Source organism: Petaurus breviceps, unplaced genomic scaffold, assembly GCF_028583685.1.
Source record: "Petaurus breviceps papuanus isolate PSGF00001 unplaced genomic scaffold, PetGlider_PUasm1.0 90903, whole genome shotgun sequence".
NCBI classification, from domain to species: domain Eukaryota; kingdom Metazoa; phylum Chordata; class Mammalia; order Diprotodontia; family Petauridae; genus Petaurus; species Petaurus breviceps.
In genome coordinates this window covers 9,608,487-9,630,492 of record NW_027187376.1, presented here as the reverse complement: position 1 = coordinate 9,630,492, position 22,006 = coordinate 9,608,487, and the positions used below count along the sequence as shown (strand labels likewise).

General features: G+C 34.5%; 1 protein-coding gene across 1 annotated transcript in view; it reads left to right on the top strand.

The window, feature by feature from the left end:
• The window catches only part of CPS1 (carbamoyl-phosphate synthase 1), a 155,244-nt gene that overhangs the window by 119,892 nt on the left and 13,346 nt on the right, over positions 1–22,006 (top strand). The window contains exons 28-34 of the mRNA XM_069075103.1: positions 195–270; positions 2,547–2,624; positions 5,983–6,090; positions 7,493–7,582; positions 8,166–8,336; positions 12,619–12,693; positions 17,768–17,866. Of these exons, the coding sequence (XP_068931204.1) occupies positions 195–270; positions 2,547–2,624; positions 5,983–6,090; positions 7,493–7,582; positions 8,166–8,336; positions 12,619–12,693; positions 17,768–17,866 (697 nt within the window). The remainder of the gene's footprint in view (positions 1–194; positions 271–2,546; positions 2,625–5,982; positions 6,091–7,492; positions 7,583–8,165; positions 8,337–12,618; positions 12,694–17,767; positions 17,867–22,006) is intronic.

Sequence of the window (22,006 nt, the reverse complement as noted above, 5' to 3'; positions counted from 1 at the left end):
TGATTGTCGCAGTAAGTAGAATAATGACTCACTTTAGAGACATGAACCCTTTGCAGCCCAGGCTGGAACAAGAGATTGGAACTACAGAGGTTGCTTCAAAATGTTCTGAGAATCAAAGAGGTCCTGTCTTGCATGCTTTGCTTCTGAAACCATAAAAGAAACTGACCTGCTTTTTTTCCCCTCCCATTTCACAGTGGGTCTGCCATGAATGTAGTATTCTCTGAGGATGAGATGAAGAAATTTCTTGCAGAGGCAACTAGGGTCTCACAGGTATCATCTTTTATCTCTTTCTCACCCTCTCACTAATTATAGCCAAATTTTCTCTTTTTTTTTCCTTTTTTAAATGCTTTTTCTGAATATAATGTTGTTAGGCAAGTTTATTCTGGCCATTAGTCTCCTCTCTGTACAAATGGGATGATGCAGTCACAGCAGTTAAGGTTAGATTTTTGTAGTCCTCTCAGGGTAGATGGCTGAAGTTTAGCACATAAAGAATCAAAATGGAGATTTACCTATTTGCAGCTCTAGGCATATGCCTGGTTAAGAGTTTTTGACCTTCTTATGGATTAGATGCCAAATAATAGTGGTACTGGGGCTTCTTACATTGAGTCATCTCAATCATGATACTCAATAGAAAATTAAAGCTTTTATGGTTTTTAATTTAATGTAATTAATTTATTAATTTAATTTAAAACTGGCTGGGCACTTTTGCTTTTGTCAGCAGTGTGGATTTGTACTTAATGCCCTCACTCAGCTTATCGATTTTTTTTCTCTTTTGATGCCCTCCTCCATTTGTAAATTAATAAAGTTTTGTACCATTTTCTGGTAACTCAACTGCTTTCGTCTGCAGTCTGCTTGTTTTTCTTTTTCCCACTGGTATTACCTTGGTGCTCTCCGCTTAAGATTTACCCAGTGGGGTTATTGATCTGTAGACCTTGTACTGTAGAAGATGAAAGTAGTGTTTTCCTTTTAAATGCTTTCAAAAGCTAGTTGGGGTAAAAAAAATTCACAGGGAAGAGTTTGATGTTAAGTGAATGAAATTTGGAGGGAGCTGAAGAGTGAAATCAGAGGCATTTCAAAGAGGAATGAAGAGTGTGAATGGTTTCCATACAAATGAAGGCAGACACCTCTCCTGTACAGTGGTGCTTCTCTTCATTGAACTTTCTGGTAGTAGAGATTTTAGGTGTTTGAGGAAAAGGAAGGAATATAAAATAAAATAAACACTCTGGGTTTTCAGTCCAGATCTGATTAGAAGTCTAGTAACTGAGAGGTAGAATAAGGGTCAACTTTAGCAAATCCAAAGAGAAGTTCCATTCTTTCTATCTCCTTAATTCCCTTTCACCCCAAGTTCTTATAATGTTCTATGTTTTAAGAGAAGAGAATGGTATAGATAAACCTTTTATTTCCAAACTCTCCTCACACAACTTATATTTTGATATCTTTAATCTCTTTGAGAATATTAGATTTCATTGGACCTCTGTACTAAGGATCTAAACTTGTGATCTTTTATCTACCATACACTTAAACCATATGAGCTCTCTGGGGGACTAACCTAAGTTACATTGCTATAACTGAGAATCCATGTGCCATAGCCCTCCTTCTAGGCTTATACTCAGTTTATTGAAGGATCTAATAACACTCACCTCAGTTTACCTTACAGTGAGAACAGACCTCCTATCAGTTATTAGGGGCTATTTAAAATATTCATTATAATGGCTAGTGAGTTTTTCTATTTTAGAATAATGTCTCTGCCATCAAAAGTAAACCTATTTTTCCAGACTGATTTCACAAGTAAAAGACAGAGAGTTGGCATGGTTAAATAGTTCATTTGAGAAAAAAAAAGATTAGAAGTTGAAAGAATTAGAAATGTTTGTTCTGATAAATAGAAGACTTAGGAGAAACATGATTGTTACATTCTAGTATTTGAAGGGCTGTCATATGGAAAAGAGATTTAGCTTCTTTTTGACCCCAGATGATGGCACTAAGATCAAATGGGTAGAAGTTACAAAGACAGATGATTTAGGCTACTTTTATAGAAAAATATCTTAAGAGTTAGAGATATCCAAAAGGAGAATAGGCAGCTTTGGGAGGTAATATGTTTCTCCTTGCTAGAGATCTTTAAGGTTATTGTAAAAAAAAAAGATTCTTATTCAGACTGGATTAGACGGTTGCAGAGGTCTTTTCCCATTCTAAGATTCTGTGTTTGGGAGACAGAACTTGAACCAAAAACAATGGGTTAAGCAATGAGATTTTGATGGACATGGAAGCTGGAAGTTTTCCATATAAACAATGCACATTTTTCCAGATTTTATGCAATTTTAGAATTTAACTTTAGTTCACCAATCACTAGAAATTGTGGAAAGGTCTCTAGCCCAACTATCTGCCCTTAAATGTTTGTGTTCTTACAAAAGACATTTATTGTGAAGTATTTAGAATTAAGTATTATCTGAGAATCTCCCATCTGGCATTCATATAAGCTACATCAATCATTTGGTACTCTATGTAGTTTCAGCTACAAGATTTCATTTTATGTTTTGTTTTTGTGACAGGAACATCCAGTTGTGTTGACAAAATTTGTTGAGGGAGCTCGAGAAGTGGAAATGGATGCTGTTGGTAAAGACGGAAGAGTAAGACCTTACCAAACCTTCCTTCCTACATTTCTGCTTTTACCCTCCTACTTTTTAATTTAAAAAGTTTGAAACCTAACAAACTTTAGAATTCATGGATACATTTAGTAAAACAGATTTTTAAAACTCAGTGGGAAAGTATTTTAGTACAATTAAAAATACCAGTTAATTGGTATTTCAGCTGATGTCACAGATGCCATATTACCTATTTTTTTTACCTGTTAGAAATTCCTTTGAAAATTTTCAGAATTAATTATCATCCTGTTGTTAGAGTTCTTTTAAAATATATTCTCCTTCATTTCCTTTTTCTGTAGTTTTCCTTTCATATTTCAATGGAGGCTGTAAATATACCCAACAGCTCTGATGTTTACAATTGAAGCCTCTGCCTTTTTTTCTCTGCAGCTTTCTCTGATCCTTCCTTTGATTGGGTTAGCAAAGGCAAAAAAAAATGGATATGGTGGGGTAGATGAAGATAATGACATAAAAATTACCACACCATATTAGATCTTTGTCTACTCAAGCTTGTGGCTAGTTACATGCAAACTTTTGGAGAAAAATGAGAATTCTGAAGAATGCAAAAATAGGGTGTGTTGTTTCATCTGAGAAAATAAAAATTCATTTGGAGGTGAGGCCATTTTGTTTCCATATAGGATTCCCTTTTATAGTATCCTCAACAGGTGACCATCCTACCCCTGCTTAAACATTTGCAGTGATAAAGAATTTGCTCTCTCATAGGATAACCATTCAAATTTTGAAGAGCTATAATTATTTGAAAATTCATTCCTGCATTAAACTGAAGTCTTTCCCCCTATTATTTCTGCCCATTAGTTCCAGTTCTGCTCTTTGGTCCTACAGGGAACAAATTAAAAATTGCTTCCATATGATACCCCTTCAGATGTTGGACACTGCCACGAAGTACCCCCTATCCTCCCTGTCCTTTATTAGGCTGAACAGGGACAGTTGCTTAATCTGTTCCCTGTATGTCATGGTTTCTAGGCCCTTGCTCCAGTTCATTATCATCCTCTTAGAATTTGTCACAAAGAATCTCATTCTATATGTGATTTTACCAATTCATATACATTAGGACTCTGACCTCCCTTGTTTACAGATACCACTATAACTCCGCTAGTGCCCTCCAAGATTAAGTTAGCTTTATTGGGAGGCCTATTATATTGTTGTTTTATGTTGTGGCTACCATCAGCTAAACCCTCACAATCTTTTTTTCTTGTGAAATCTATTGACAATTTACAATTATATAGTACTTAAAGATTCATAAATTGATTTTCTTACAAAAAACTGTGAAGTGCAGAATTGTAAGTATTATCCTGTTTTTTATGGATGAAGAAATCAAAGTTAAGAGAGATTATGGTTCTTACCAGAGGTCGAAAGTGAATACTGATGTCAGGATTCAAGTCCTGGTCTTTTCTGACTTCAAGTGTAGCATCCTTTCCTGTAGGACATCATGCTTCTTGTTAAGCCAAATCTCCCCCATCCTGAACTGCCACATTTAATTTTTAGAACTTAAATGCATGGCATTTGATTCAACTTCATTTTTGTTAGTTTTAGTTCATTGTTCTAGCCTTGGCAGATTTTTTCCTAGTCCTATAGGGATGCCTCTTTGCTAGTTATATGCAACTTTTGGAGAAAAATGAGAATTCTGAAGAATGCATTTATTCATTTTATTTTTTTAACTTTTTTTTTTTTGCTTTTTGGAGGATGGAAGGCTGGGCAATTAGGGTCAAGTGACTTGCCCAAGGCCACATGGCTAGTAAGTGTTACGTGTCTGAGGTTGGATTTGAACTCAGGTCCTTCTGACTCCAGGGCTGGTGCTCTATTCACTGTGCTTCCTAGCCACCCCCATATTCATTTTATAGTTCTAAAAAAATTGGGTTTGTTGTTTCATCTGAGAAAATAAAAACACAAACTCATTGATCATTCCCTCTGGGTCTATACAGAATAATATCCAGTTGGAAATGGGTTCAAGTTCAACTTTTGAGACATACTGGCTATGTGACCTTAGGCAAGTCACTTATTGTAGAAAGACTGTAGGCAGATTTTCAGGACTATAAGTTGCAGAGAAGGAGGTGACCTGAATTGCAAGTGATAGCAGAATGAGACTTCTATCAGATGTCCAAATCATTGAAAATTCCCCCTTCACTACTATATTTTTGCTTTTGTGCCTTAGTATTTTTATGTATTAGGAAAATATCATTTATCTATCTAGCTACTGATGTTTCCACAGTATAATTGCTCCTCCTTCTCTTTCATTATCATCCAAATGCTCTTTGTTTCTCTCTTCACATTTGTGATGATAATGTGTATAGTTTCTTAACAGAAAGTGCAACTCATATGTCATTTACTACATTTCTTTTGAGTGTAAAATATAGTATTTCATATTTTCATCATGACTCTCATTCCCACAAATTTTACCAATATATTGCCAATACATAGCCAGTAATTTCAGCAAGGGCAAGACTTAATCTTGGGTTTTCCTGACTCTTAAGACAACTTTTCCAATGACTACATGATATTGCCTCTCAGTTAAAAAAAGCCCCTACCCATAAAACCAATCTAATTGTTCAATACTTTCCTCCCAGCCATATTTTCTTACTTTTCTTCTTTTTCATTTTGAAGTAAGTACCTTTCTGAAAGAATAATTAAAAGTATTTATCTCCCAAGTTTTTTCTGGTTAATAAAACCAGAACTTTAAAGTCAATCAACTAACATTTATTAAAGGCTTATTTATGTGCTGTAGTTACAAGGGAAAACAGTCTCTTCCCTAAAAGAGTTTACATTCAAATAAAGGAGACAAAGAGCAAATCAGTAGGTATATACAAATACATTTGGAGCAGGTAGAAAGGTTGTTTTATAGACTAAGACACAATGAGTAGCTAGGGCAACAGGAAAAAGCCTCCTTGAAGTAGCCTTTGAACTGAATCTTGGTGCAGTCAGAGATTCTGAAAGGTAGAGGTGAGGAAGGAGCAACCAGGGCAAAGATGGGAAATGGAGTATTGTGTGTAAGTAGTAACAAGGAGGCCAGTATTCCTCGATTGTAGAGTGATTGAGGGGACTAATGTGTCACAAGAGAGAAATTCCAGATTTCTTTTCATAGTGTAACTTATTTTCATATTAATTAGGAGAGGTCAGTACTATCCATTTAAGATTTATGGTTCTGTATAGCATACACTTTTTAGTAAGGAAACATTTCTCAATTAGTCAAATCATAATTGTATATATCCACCATTGTGACATTCAGTGGGGAATCATCAAAAAGATAGATTCTTTGCTTCAGGGCAGGTATTCTTCTTAGAACTGGTGAGTAACCAGTTTTCTCCCATCTCCCTCTCTCTTTTTCTAGGTTATTTCCCATGCCATCTCTGAACATGTGGAAGATGCAGGGGTCCATTCAGGAGATGCCACTCTGATGCTTCCAACACAAACCATCAGTCAAGGAGCCATTGAAAAGGTTATAATTATTATATAATGATGCAAGGATTTTAACCAGATGCAAAGATATCAATATATTTCACATAATGTGTAATGATATAAAGCACATTGATATTATGCTTTAATCAATGTAGGTATTCCATCTCCTGATGAAAATTGTAGAGCCTCTACCCTTCTCATTCTTTGAAAATTCTTGCCCATGTTTTTATAAATTCTCTAGATATTCTACACAATTAATGGTAGAGTCCCTCTTAAAACAAAAACAAAAAACCTTGTAGATACTACGGTAGAATGCATTGGGCCAAATTTATTTCTCAAGATCATTAAGAAATTTTGAAGAAAAAACTAGTACTTTTCCTCCCCTTTCAAATATAAATTCAGTTTTATTAGATTCTTATAATCTTTCCCAAGTATGAATACTCTGATTTAACATATAATATACTATACATAAATATTTTCAGACTACAATTTAATTAACAAGGAATTTCTCACATATGATGTCCACTTAATATTAGCTTTCAGTTGTTGTATCTAGTTTGCTTATTCTAATATTTCAGACAATCCTGCTTTCTTTATCTTCCATTCTAAAGTGTTTTGTTGCAATGAAAGTCACATGGCTCTTGGAAATATTAGATTGAGGAAATAGCTCAAAACAACGAGGATATTTCATAAAATGCACCTATTTCAAATATGTCCCAGCTTCAGGATAATTATCTCAAGAACTAATTTCCCAAATCTTTCAGAGCTCACTCCCTGGAAGTGATCCACAGGTCCTCGTTTCTTTCATCTTCTCATTAAATTGGTGCACTGCTCTCCAAAAGATAATATGTGAAGGGCCCATGACTTCTTTTATCAGTCTGCTCTTCTGGTGTGCTTGCCTCTGATTTTAGCTAGATTCACACAACATGTATGTGACTCTTTAGGCCTTCCTACAGAGGAATGCAGCTTCCTTCCCACCCTAATCCTCCCATCTTAGTTTAACTCCTGCATGGGACAGGGCAATTGTCTGTCTCAGGGATGCAACATAAAAGAAAGCTGTCCAGCCTCTTTTCAGTACCATGTAATTTCAGGACCTACACTTCTCAGCAGGTGAAATTTTAGCTTTTGAGAAGGAGTTTTGTCTATATTTTCTGGTACTGGAATCACTAGTCTGAAAAGTCCTCAGCTAGTCATCAATCTAAAAAAATAGCTGCTTGTGTGACTGTGGAGAGGTAATAATGGATAAATTACATATTCTTTCCACTGGCCATAGTGCCTAATTTTTATAAATAATGAAAAGGATAATAGATAAAGCTTATCAGGAATTTAGCAGTTGCAGAAATTAAAAGGTTAAGGAACCATGCATTTTCAAACCTGCTTTATTAATGTTATATCTTATGTATACAATATCGTTATGGCATTATCTTATCTCTTCACCCTAGGTAAAGGATGCCACAAGAAAAATTGCAAAGGCCTTTGCCATCTCTGGACCATTCAATGTACAGTTTCTTGTGAGAGGAAATGATGTCCTGGTAAGAATTCTTATTGTTGTTTGAGAAAATGCTACTTGTAACAGCAGTGTTAGGTCAGGTCAGTTCAAGAACCACAGATATTCTATTTCTTTGTGGATACCCACCAGAGAGTCCCTGAGACTACTATAGTTATTTATCTCTGTGTGTGGGATGGTATTGGGCACATAATACCTGCCTTGTGTGATGCCATATGCTCTGTGCCATTGATATGTCATTCATGGCTTTGTTAAGCACTCTGAGTTACTTGTAAGGAAAGTATGATCTCTGTCCATACAATCTGGTAATTTGAGGGTATAACAGGTTTATAAAATTACTGTCTGTCAGCAAACATATTGGTATGCTTCTGAAATATGAGGAAGAAAAGGGACTAGTTTGAATGCTATTTAAAGAAATATGATATGGGAACTAGGTTAGCCTTCATTAATTTAGACTATATTTAAAGTTTGGGGAAATTATATTCTCCAATCCTTCATGATCCCAGGGCATTTCAGATTGTATCTTATATGATAAATGATATGTACTACTCTAGAGAATGGTTCTTACCTTTTTCCATCACCTCATTCAATTTAATATTTATCTTCAGGTGATAGAATGTAACTTGAGAGCTTCCCGATCATTTCCCTTTGTATCCAAGACTCTTGGAGTGGACTTCATTGATGTGGCCACAAAAGTGATGATTGGAGAAAACATTGATGAGACACGTCTTCCTACATTAAATAACCCTATAATCCCTGCTGACTATGTTGCTATTAAGGTAAATTAAAAATACATATACAATACATATGTATTTGTGTATACACACATAAATATATCCACATGTGTACACACATTTAAATATATATTCATATGTGCACACACGTAAATATATATATATACACACACATACATATATGTACACCCAGATAGGAATATGTGTATATGTGTGTATGTATATGCATATCTGTGTGTATACACAGATATTAAAATCCCACCTTCTCTAAGAAATCTGTCCCATTCCTCCTTAATCTTAGTACCTTTCCACTGTGACTACCCCCAATTAACACTATCTATATCTTATGTGTACATAGACGTTTGCATGGTGTTTCTCTAATTAGTCTATGAACTCTTTAAGAATAGGGACAATTTCTTACCTTTCTTTGTAGCACTTAACATAGCACCTGGTACACCTAGCACATAGTAGGTAGTTACTAAATGCTAACTGACAGACTAGTAGCACCAGGCAAATGAACAGAATAAATTTCTCACTGAAGATAAGGTTGATCTCAGTGTATCCAGGCTAAGAGTCTGTATTAGACCCTTCTCATTACAGGGTTATTTGAGCCATTTACTCCTTCTGTAAAATAGGTACAGTGCTACATTCTCACAGTGATCCAGTTGTCAAGAAAAAAATAGATGATAATATTGGTCTTTCACAATATAGGATGAGAATTATCAGTCCAGTGTCTCATCCTATAATCAAAAGTTTACATATGCGATTCAAAATTATTAAGCTTGTGTTTTCATGGTAGAAGGTACATATGGAAATTGGACACCAAGAAATCATTAATGTAGCATCATTAATGGCCATTAAGGAGAATTAAAATGTAATTGGAGGTTAAATAAAAATAATTTTTAAATACTTAAAAAATTTTTAAACTTAAAACTTTTAAAAACTTAAAAAATATTAAAAACTGGTGAATCAAATAATTATAGGAAAAAATGGAAAATTTCACCAGAAAAAAAAAACAGAAACCCAACCATTATGGTAACAGAGTAAATGACAGTATACCAATACAATGCAATGTGGGATACAACTAAATTAGTTCCTGAGGGGAAAATGTATATATCTACATGCTTTCACCAATAAAATAGAGAAAGAACACATTAATTAATTAGGCATACAATTAAAACTTGAACAACAAATCACAAATCCCTAACTAAACAACAAAGTAGAAATTATGAAAATTAAAGAAGAAATTAATAAAAGCAAAATACCATTGAATGGATAAGTTAAACAGGGAGCTTTTAATAAACAGTAAAATACACATTTAGTTAAATTGATTTAAAAAGAGAGGAGATTCAAAATTTTCATATAAAAATAAAAAGAGGAACTCACCACAATTTAGGAGAAGATAAGGGAATTATGAAACAACTTCATCTAATTATGTGCTAACAAAATTGGTAACTCAGAGGAAATAGATGAATAGCTACAAAAACGTAATACCCAGTTAACATATATGTATATATGTATGTGTATGTATACATAAATATATGTGTTCATATCCCTAATAAACATTGATGTAAAGTTTTTAAATAAAACATTAGCAAGTAAGCTATGCTTATACATCAGGAAGATTATATACTGTGACCATATTGTGTTTATACCAAGAATATAGGAATGGTTCAATATGAAGAATATAAACATAATAAATCTTTTAAATAATATACACAATAAAAACCATGTATTTATATCAAAAGTTGCTGAAAAGGCCTTTGAAAAAATCCTATGTTCATTTATATTGAAAACTCTGGAAGTCATTCCTTAATATAGCAAATAATACTTATCTAAATTCAAGAGCAAATATTATATGTAACAGAGAAAATTTTGAGGCCTTTCCATTAAGATCTAGGATAAAGTAATGCTGTCCATTATCACTACTACCATTCAACTGCCAAATATAGGGGTGTCCAGGTAGTGCAATGAATAAAACACTGGCCCTGGAGTCAGGAGGACCTGAGTTCAAAGCTGACCTTAGACACTTATGTGACCTTGGGCAAGTCACTTAACCCCAATTGCCCTCCCTTCCCGCCTCCAAAAACAAAAAAAAAAAATGCCAAATATATCAGTAAGACAATAAATAGAAATTGAGGGAATAATTATATGCAAATAGGAAGCAGAATCATTGGTTGTTGCGAATGACATAATGGTGCATTGAGAGAATCCTAAAGAGTCAACTCAAAAATTAATTGAAATTATTAAACACTTTAAGAAAGTTTCAGGATATATGATAAATTCATAAAATTTATTAGCATACATATGTAACTAAAACCAACAAAACCTACCAGGAAGAACTAGAAGGAGAAATTCCATTCAGAATAACTACAGAAATTATAAAATATTTGAGAGTGATAATTGAAATCTTTCAATAATAAATAAAGACCATCACTGTTTTAGTATTCATATTTCAAAGGAAGATACATATTCTTCTTAACAAATTATGTTACAGAATCTTTCAATTATTGTGTTCTATGAATGAGTTGTAATTTGTGAAATTTCTTTGGGGAGGGAGCAAGAATTTAATCCTGAAATATCTTTTGTTATTTGAGAACATGATTTATGAATTTTATGAACTTATATTCTCTCTGCTTTGCATACTATACATTCATATGTATATGTAAATATGGGTATATATATGTGTGTATATTTATGTAAATGTTATGGGTAAGACAGGACAATTGTGGCTCATGACAGATAAGTTAGTTAAGGAAATGTGATCTAAACAATCATATCATCACGGCACCATCTGATCGCTTAACTCAAGGTGAAGGATGCCATCAGAATAATTATATATATATATATATATATATATATATACACACATATATATTTTCATATCCACGTAAAATGTATGCATAAATGAACATAATTTAGACCCAATGTATATGCACAATGCCATATACATATATGTATATACACATATATGCAAGCATATATATATGTATGTGTAAACATATGCTATTTAAAGTTTGAAACCGTATTAACACTTTTGGGACACTCCATCTACATACATATACTGTAGAGAAGCTTGGAGAGAGGACAACTAGGGTTCAGCTCCTATTTTTAACACTTATTGTCTCTATGATCCTGGGAAAGCCATTTAATATTTCATTATTCCATGTGACTTTCCAAGATTTTAAAATACAAAAACAATTGCTGTATTGGGCCTGAGAGCGTCCTTGTTAGGTATTCTCCTATATCAATTCAGTTAGAGATTTGGACAAATAAATACATACTTGCATTTATATCTGTATATGTTGGTCAATTTCTATCTCTGCATCTATTTGACCGTAATAAAAAATGGCCAATACTTCTGAAAAGAGCCCTTCCTTTCCTTTTTGCTTCTTAGATAGTCATCATTTAGCATTTTGATGACATATTAATGCAGTTTTAAAACTTTAAAGTGCTCTAGAAATACAAGTTTTTGTTTTTACACTTATTTACTTAAATTATCTCTTAATTACTCATTAGTAGTTACTATAGTGGCAACCTAGTGAGGTGGGTGGATGCTTACTTACTAGTGGCATTCCATTCTGAAGTTGAGGTAAATGAGCTTAAGAAATATTAAATGAGCTCCCTGGGGTATATACAGTGATCTTTAATTGGAATTGGAATTAATAAAATAAATTGTCTCTGCATTTGGTGCTTTCTAAGTTTAGGATAAATATAGGCAATATACATATGCATATGATGAGAAATAAATATTTGGTTTCAAAGTAAATTTCACTGATAAAGTAAAAAAGGATCTCTTATCTCTTCATATCACATGAAACTTCTTGGCAGAAATATTTTTAAACAGAATGTTTTCCTTTTAAAGAGTTGTCAGAGACTGTTTAATGTTTTAGAAGTCAGCTCACAGACAGCCTTTTCTGGCAGGGTTGCCTGTTCTAAGTCCAAATCATCAGAACATGGAGATGAATGTTTAAAAATCCTACCAAGAAAAAAAAAATAATGTGTTTGAACTCTTTGTCTTGGGAGTTTGATGCCCAGTAGACTTTGTGTTAAATCACTGTTTGGGAGAAATTTCTGTGTAGGCTAGATTAGAAACCTTGGCATGGACTGGTCACAGGGGCCCTATTACTAAAAGAATTTGTGATCATTTAACCCATATTTTTTGGCTAAGAATGCAGGAAATTCTTGGAACTGAATTTTATAGCAATCTTTCAAGTCAGTAGCCTTCACTGATGAGATGTTGATGTGTCTACTAAATGAATTTTATGAGAGATGACTTGTTTTCCTTTTGTCTTTCTTATCTTTCTCTTTCCTTATTTTTCATTAGGCCCCAATGTTCTCCTGGCCCCGATTGAGAGATGCAGACCCCATTCTGCGGTGTGAGATGGCTTCCACTGGAGAGGTATTTAGTTAATGATCTTTATACTTACTATTATCATTTTTATTATCACCACCATCATAATCATTATTATAATCATTAATAAACCAGATTTACAAGACATGAGCTTATGATAATATGTTTAAGAAAGAAAAGAAGAGAACATAACAGCTGTTGGCAGTCAGAATAACTCTTAAACTCCTTTAAGGTTAATACCCAAGTTATTTCTCTTACCTCTTATTTTTCAGTGTGAACATGTAATATTTCTAATTTGCTTCTAGATACCACAATGAGATTTTATTTTTCTAAGTATTTATTATAAGCTATCCAGAAAAGCTCATGGACTTTTATGATCCTAAAGACTTTTGCTACCTTTGTACTAATACATTAATATTAACAGTATCAGGACTTTAACAATAAGGATACTCAACTACATAAAATGAGTATAGTATGCTAATATATTCAAAAGCCTAAAAACAGATTAGAAGAATCCATGCACATTCAAGTCACAGGACTATTTATCTGAGAAAAACAATGTAATGGGACTGGCCACTGGATGTCTCATTTCACTTGTATTGGGACTCTTTTGAAGAGTTTTTCTTTTTCTTTCTTTTTTTCGGGGGGAGGGGGAAAATTTGGGGGAATGTAAAATCTGCTTTTTGGAAAAAGCTGTCATATTCTGGAAAGTTCTCTACATGTCAGTGTCAGTACATTTAATGAATCACCTAGCCTTTGACAGACATATGAGCTGCAAACTTCAAATTCTCATCACAGCACATCAAAATGGTAACATCAAACTGTTTACCCTTTATATGAATGAAATATTTGCTAAGAGGAAAAAATAACAATTACATAAAATATATGATATTTTATGGTTGCATAGTTAGAAGCAAGCTATAAATCAGGAAATCAATGAAACAGAGACAATAGGGGAAAGATAGTTGGTTAGTCTGCTTGTGTCAGGTCTAAATGAGGGTCATTGCTTTAGCTTCTTTGCTACATTTTATAATCATTTCCCCAAATGCAATCTAATTTTTGCTGAAGACTAATAGGCTGGGAAAACCAAATTTTAAAATTATAATATCATTCCATGTTTCCATTATGTATAAGGAGGAGCTCTTCAGGTTAAGGTTGGTATTTGGGGTAATACAGTAGTAGGTCTGCGTTCAATCAGTCCAGTTTTCGGTGTGTTGAAAGATCTGTTTTCCATTAGTGCTGTTTTCTGTGAAGTGACCTATCTGTTTTCAGAGTTTAATGGTCAAAGAAAATACCCTCATGTCTTTTCTGCCTCCAGACACACATTTCTGGAGCTGATGAGAAAATGAAAGGGTTAGAAACAGAGCCAATTTTTGCAGATGGAAGTAGAGAATATTTTATTCATAAAAGAGATCATTCTTATGAGTTAGAAAGATCTATATTCACAAGTATCATAAAGTAAGATGTCAGAAGGTCTGTCTCATAGCTAAAATAAGAATAAGTCTTGCTTAGTGAAAACTCAATTATTCTTTAAAGAGGCATTTTCAGTGCACAGATGCCTTGTTTGGGATTGAATCGACCTCTGCCCTTGGTAAAGAAGCTGTATTTTACTTTCCTTAATGGTAAGGTGCATGTCAGTACTAATCCCTCTGGGAAATCTGACCATTGATCTAGGCTTCCTATTTCTGCTTTATTGATGAAGTTCCTTGCATGTTCCACTTTGGAATCTTTTCTCTCTTCAAGCCTCCAACTTCAGTTCTTAATGCTACAGATGACCTCGATCATTTAAACTATATATTGTGTATTATATTCTTCTTTATACTTCAAAACTGTACTACACCTGCAACCATCTTTCCATCCTTTCCTTTGGCCTCTGAAAATGATATCTTTTTGCCAAGGTTAAACTCTCCATTTTTGTTCTTGACCATATGTTCTCCCATCTCTGCTAGAACTTTGTTTTACCGACCATTCTTTCCCATGCTCTCTTTTTCTCCTTACTTTTCTTTCTTTCTTTCTTTTTTGCTTTTTGGAGGGCAATTGGGGTTAAGTGACTTGCCCAAGGTCAGATGGCTATTTTTTGTGTTAAGTGTCTGAGGCCAGATCAGAACCCAGGTCCTCCTGACTCCAGGGCCGGTGCTCTATTCACTGCGTCACCTAGCTACCCCTCTCCTTTCTTAAACTTTCTCTCTCCTATTTTTTCCTGTCCTCTCTTCTTACTCTCTCTCTCTCTCCTCTTACTTTCCTTGCTATCTCTGTTTCTATTTCTGTCTCTGGATGTCCCTGTGTCTTACCCTCCTATGAATATGTTATGCCCTTCTATATCCTATAAAAACCTTTCCTTGTGTTTTCTACGTCCTTAGTTTGTTCCACATCTCCCCTCCCCCATAACTACTAGACTTTTAAAAAGAATACTCTACATGTGTCACATTCACATCCTCCCCACCAGCTCACTTCTCTATTACCTCTGATTTAGATTCTCTCTCCATTACTCCTCCAAAATTGTCCTCCCCCAAATTACTAACCACCTCTTAACTGCCATATTCAAGTAGCTTTGCTTTTCCAGTCCTCCATTCTAATTGTTCTTTCTCCAAAATTTGCTACTGTTGACCACTCACTTCTTGAAAATCCCTCCTTTCTTATGTCTGCTTGCTTTGATAATTCAGTTTCTTCTTACTGCTATGGGTCCTATCTTCTCTCTACACTTTTTTGATAATTCCATTCTCTCCTAATTGAGGAATGACTACATGTATACATATTATTTCCAAATCTGCATATCTAGCTTTCATTTCTTCCCTGAACTCTAGCTATGCATTTTCAAGTGTCTGTTGGACATCTCCACCTGGATGTCATACTATCACATCAAAGTCACCCTGTTCAAAACTAAGCTTATCATCTTCCCTTGCAAACTTTCCCATCCTCCTCAATTCTCCATCTCTGTCGGTGTTAGCACCATTCTCCCAGTCAGTCAGGCTCAAAGCCTGGCAATTATCTTTGACTTTTCAGAAATCCCACATCTAATGTACTGTGGCAGTTATCTTTTTTATCCAAATCCTCTACTTTATGTGCGATGTCATCCCCCCTCATTCAGTCTTCATTACCTCCAACCTGAGCTATTAAAGGACATTCCTAACAGATCTCCCTGATTTCAGTGTCTCTCCTCTCCAATTCATCCTTCACACACATACAGAATAATTTTCTTAATGTATAGGTCTGACCATGCTATTTTCCTATTCAAAAGCCTTGAGTGGTTTTCTCATTGCCTGAAGAATGAAATGCAGACCCCCTACTCTGACTTGTGAGACCCTGTTCAGTCTGGCTTCAACTGACTTTTCTAGTCTTAATTCTCTCTATTTCCTTTCATATAATCTATGTTAAAGTAAAACGTGGTTACTAGCTGTTACCTGGTCTGGCCCTGTGCTTTCTTGCCTTTCTGGGTCCCTGTAGGCTGTTATTCTGGAACCAGTTTCTTCTGTATCCCTTCCTGTTACAATCCTCTTCTTCCTTCAAGCTCTGGACTCAGAGCCGCCTTCTTTATGAGCCTAGATCTGATGACCCAATTTCTTATTTTTTTTTGGAGGGGGGAAGGCAAGGCAATTGGGGTTAAGTGACTTGCCCAAGGTCACACAGGTAGTTAAGTGTCAAGTTTCTGAGGGCGAATTTGAACTTAGGTCCTCCTGACTTCAGGGCTGGTGCTCTATTTACTCCGCCACCTAGCTGATTGCCCAATTTCAAAGGGATCCCTTCCTCCTTACACTTAGAGCATCTTTTCTAGATTTCTTCTTGGACTTTATCATGTCCACTTTGTGTCATACTTCCACAGGCACACATATCTGTCCTCAGATGCAGGAACTATGCTGCTGTCAATCTTTATATCCTTATCTCAAGCAAGATATTTGTTCATTTCTTGATTTTGTTAAAGTCACTGGAATTAGGCCTAGGCAAAAACCTAAATATCACCCCTTTAGAATGTTTAAGAGTCCCTAAGCGTTTGTTTAGTTAAGATGCTTATTGTTGAGTGAGAGTTGGCATATACTAGTAGCAAGCAGTGTTTTCGTTTAGAAAATGCCCCATAGGTATTGAGGAACCTTTAGCTTAAAATACAAATTTAGATCCCAGGATTCTTTAGTAATGTTGATAAACCACTGATTATGATAAAAGGCACAATAGATCAATTGTCACCTTGTGCAGAATTGTATTTGTTCTTTACAATGTCCCTTTTGCTTTTAATTATAATGTTATATACCTTGTAGGTAGCATGTATGAAATGTTACATAAGTAAAGCTTTATGTAACCATTGCTAATGTTTAATTTTATGCCAGTTTGGGTTCAGTTTTAGAAAATTCCACATTATTCAGGACTGGCAACAGGATATTTGTACTCATATTCCCTTAAAAATAAGAACAAAACTCAAATTCCTTTTCTATTTCAGTGGAATATTCTGTAATTGACTTTATCTGAAGAATTTTCTGTAAGGAATATTTAATGTTGTTTATTTATTTAATTATATTGCTACTTTATGTACAATGCAGTTTTTACTTTTACTGTACTGTTGAGTAAAGAAATAAATGATTATTCATTTATTATTTCTTAATGAAAAAATATAAGACACATTTGTCCTAACTCTGTCTATATTTGGATCTCATGATCCTGAAATCATAGGCAACCTAAGTTAAATAAGTAAAGGAGACATATGACTAATCCAAATGTTATTCCTTCTCTTTGATTATTTCTTTTGAGAGGTAGAAGATGGAAGGTTGTCCATATATTGTTTTATATTATATTTTAACACTTCATATTATAGGCAGCATGGCATCGAATATATCAAAAAGACATTAGAATCAATTTCATATCTTGTTTTGGACATGTTTTGCTGACTGTTTTACCCTATCACTTAACCTCTTCTGCCTCATACAACTCTCTAATACTAGAAATGCAGAAAAAATTGTTATCTATGTTGGTAAAAATAGTTTTCTTACCAGGATTTGTCCACACTGATGAAATCACAGGCCCACCGGAAGATTGGTTGGGATTCCCTGAATAAATCCCTTGGTGATCTTTCCTCAGCTATTGCTGTGTATTATTTTGATTGTTAAGTTAATTATTTCATCTTATCCCAAAATAGGTTGCTTGCTTTGGTGAAAGTATTCATACAGCCTTCTTGAAGGCAATGCTTTCCACAGGATTTAAGATACCACAAAAAGGCATTCTGATTGGGATCCAGGTAAGTGTGCCTAGGGGCCAACTGCATATATGTGAGAGAAGTGGCTAGGGGTAAAAAAGAATTCCATTGTTTGGAGAAGGGGGAGGGGGAACAGTCCCATTGTTTAGAATTTGCCTTAGAAAGTGAGAATTTACAAAGGGAAATGCTTGTTCTTAATGGATTATCCATCCATTTTTGTTTACTTTTAAGTAAAAGTATGAAGAATTTTTTTAGTTCAGTAAAATCAGAGAACACAGAAAAAGTCATGGGAAAGAAAATGTCTACCAAAGGGGTATTTATCCCTAAAGTAGTACCGTCCCAGGACTAGAGGTACTAGCGGCTAGGTGTCTCTTTACATATCCTATACTTCTGTTTGCTGGGAAATTTAACTGGGAGGGAATATTAATTTTTCCCTCGAAGACAAGGACATTAGACATCTGGAAAAGTAATATAAATGGAGAACCTTATAAAATGAAAAAGTGTTCCCTTGGTTTGTAATTTTTAATCTGAATGCATTTCTTTGGGCAAAGGTGATCAATACTCTAATATGGGTTCTTAATTTGTGGTCCACTGGCCCCCAAGGGAATTGTAAGTAGATTTCAGGAGGTCTGTGAACTTGGATGGGAAAAAATACATCTTTATTTCATTATAATTGATTTCCTTTATAATCCTCTGTATTGTATTTTATGTTTAAAAATATTGTTCTAAAAAGGTGTTAATAGACTTCATCTGACTGTCAAAAGGTTGGAATACAAAAGGTTAACATCCTCTAACATAAGGATAATTGCTTATGTTTAGAGATACAGTAGTCTGTTTTGCTTGTAAATAAGTAAAGGTTGCTATATTATTTCCCAACTGTCAATCACTTTATTTTGTGATTAAATAATTCTAGGGTCCTATGAAAACAATCGACATGATAGCCTCTCTGTGCTTTTAATAAGATGATGCCCTCCATTGTTACATAAAAATCAATAAAAACATAATTAAAACAGTACAAGATATTTTTCAACTAGTGGGTGATTATTACAGAAATTATCTCATTAGGGTATCTTTATATAAGCAAAATAGACTTAGGGGGCTGACTAGAGTAATAGAGTCTTTGGGAGAAGTTTCAGAAGAGAATACCTTAGGATATCTCTTCTTTAAAAAAAAAAGTTGTATTGATTTTTTTACATTGCAAACATTATCAGATTATACCATCCCATGAGAGTTCTCTTGTACTAACTACAAATGTAAAACTAACAATATAACAATAGTCTTAACTGAAAGAACATGCATCAATCCACACCTGTAGCTCCCCCACCTCTCTATTTTTAAATATTTTTTAAAAAAATTAATAGAAATCTTTCCCCCCTCCCACCCATTGACAAAAAGAGAAAAGACAAACAGATTTCTTGTAACAAATATGCTTAGTCAAGCAAAACAAATTCCTTCATTGGCTATATACAAAAACATACATGTCTTGTTCTGCACATTGAATCCATCAATCCGTTCTTACAGCTTTCACAGTTCATCTGTGCAAATGACTATTATCATGTAAATTGTTCTGGTTCTTCTCATTTCATTCTTCATCAGTATATGTTAATTTTTATAATATTGATATTATAATATAAATCATTGTAGTTCTGCTTATTTCACTGTGCATCAATTCATATTTTTTTCCATGTCTCTATGACACCATTTATTTCTTCATTTCTTTTAGCACAGTAGTATCTTATCATATTCATATATCATAATTTATTCAGCCAAGCCTCATTTGATGGACATCCTTTTAACTTCTAGTTGTTGTTGTTTTGACACTATGAAAAGGATTGTTTTAAATGTTTTTGGTACCTGTAGGACTTTTTCCTAATTGTTTGGTATCTTTTGGGTATAGGCTACTATGTATAGCTGGATCATAGAACATGCACTGTTTAGTAACTTTCTGAACAGTTTCAAATTGCTGTTTTAGAATGTTTGCACTTCTTCACAGGCCCACTAACAGTGCACCAACATGCTTGTTTTCCCATACCTCATCCAACACTTATCATTTTCCTTTTTTTGGTCAACTTAATCCTTTTTTTAGGCCAACTCTGAGAGAGGTAGCATCTCAGAATTGTTTTAATTTTCATTTGCCTTAGTTAGTCTCTTAGACTTAGAACTGCCTATTCATATTCTTAGACTATCAATTGGAGAATGCCTTTTATTCTTATACATTTGAATTAATTACTTGTGTGTATTGGAAGTGAAACTTTTATCAGTTTGCTCCAAAGATTTTCCTTCAGTTAATTATTTCCCTTTTAATCTTAGTATTGGATTTGTTTGGCCAAAAAAAATGATTTTAGGTAATCAAAATTAAATGTTTTATCTTCTTTTGGCTCCTTCCCCTTGCTTAGTCATGAACTTTCCTTTTGTCTGTAGGTCTAAGAAACATTTTTCCTTATTTCTCTAACTTCTTTATTATGTCATCTTTAATGTCTAAGTCATATATCCATGTGGGACTTATCTTTGCATACTGTGTGAAGCATTGGTTGAAATCTAATTTCCTCCAAACTGCTGTCCAGTATTTTAGTCTTAAAGGTGCCCAAAAGGTAGAACTGAGTTGTTGAAGCAGAGGATAAAAAAAGTTACTTGTAACTGCCAGTTTTAATGGCAATTCAGAGACAATTTAAACCTTGTGCTTGATGCTTCACATCACAAGTAGGTTTTAAATATTATTCAATCTCAAGTATGAGAAAATTTGCCCAACATCCTGCTATGGTTTAAAGTTTAATGTGAGACCCATAAGCCTTCAAAGGAGACAAAGCCCCAGAGCAACTCTTCACAACTAATAATCTTAGTGCTAGGATTTAAAGCATCAGTTTAAAAAGGTAGTAATGTATAAAATGGCTAAGCATTTGGTTCTAGCGCTTCCGGGAAATGGGAGGCAATATCTAATATGAGCCATACTAAGTATTTTTGTGACTCAAACACCAGTTCCCATTAGACTGAGCAGAATTTATCTTTGTAGAAAGGAAAAAAAAAGGTTGTGTTTTCTTAAACTTTAAAAAGCTCAAAGGGGGCTTCCCAAGGAAGGCCTACTTTCCAGTGTATTTTATTAACAAAGCAATGTGCCAGCAGAAACAAGAGTTATTGCAAGAAGCCTCCTTATGTCTCAGAATACTTTGCTAGCAGGGGTTTTATGTTTAACTCACAGCATTTGAAAAAAATACATAAAGAAATATCGAAAGGTTGATGCTTGTATTTTATGGAATTGATCCACATAACTATAAAATAGCAGAGGACTACAAGAGCCTTTTCTGCCATCTAGTATACACTGTATATGGAATGCCTGTCATCACCAATAGCAGTAGTATGGTCTCTCTACATTTTGTAGGAATCTTTCATTTCCAGTGATTTGGATCTATTCTTTCTTTATATTTTTTTGCAAGGCAATTTAGGATTAAGTGACTTGCCCGGGGTCACAAAGCTAGTAAATATTAAATGTCTAAGGTGGGATTTGAACTCAGGTCCTCCTAACTGCAGGGCCAGTGTTCTGTCCAACTGTGCCATCCAGCTGCCCCTAGATTAGTTCTGATTCTTTTTTTTGGAGGAGGGAAGGCAGGGCAATTGGGGTTAAGAGACTTGCCCAGGGTTACACAGCTAGTAAGTATTAAGTATCTGAGGCCTGATTTGAACTCAGGTCCTCCTGACTCCAGGACTGGTGCTCTATTCACTGTGCCACCTAGCTGCCTCATCAGTTCTTATTCTTGAAGTCATAAACTGTAAAATCACCAGGTATCTGCCTCAGTGATAACGTCATTAGCTACCAGTCTTAACTTTTTCCCTAAGATTTTAGTAATTATAGATCAAGTCACTGGCATTTTATATTTCAGGTTGTTTTGTAATTTTTACCACTTAGTTTAGTAAGACTTGACTTCATATGAAGCCATATGAACATATGAAGGAAGAGTTTAAAAGGACATAGGATAGAGAGGTAACTATTGTAAGGATAACCATTTAAGGATTAAGCATATAATGAAGAACTAGAAGGAACACACCTTCATCTCTTCATCCTTTTATTCCTCCCTTCTTCTCTCCTCCCTTTTCTCTCTTCTTCCTATCCCTTTTCGCTTTTTTCTTCCCTCCCTCCTTCCCTTCCTTCCTCCCTCCTTCCCTTCCTTCCTTCCATCCTCTCTCCCT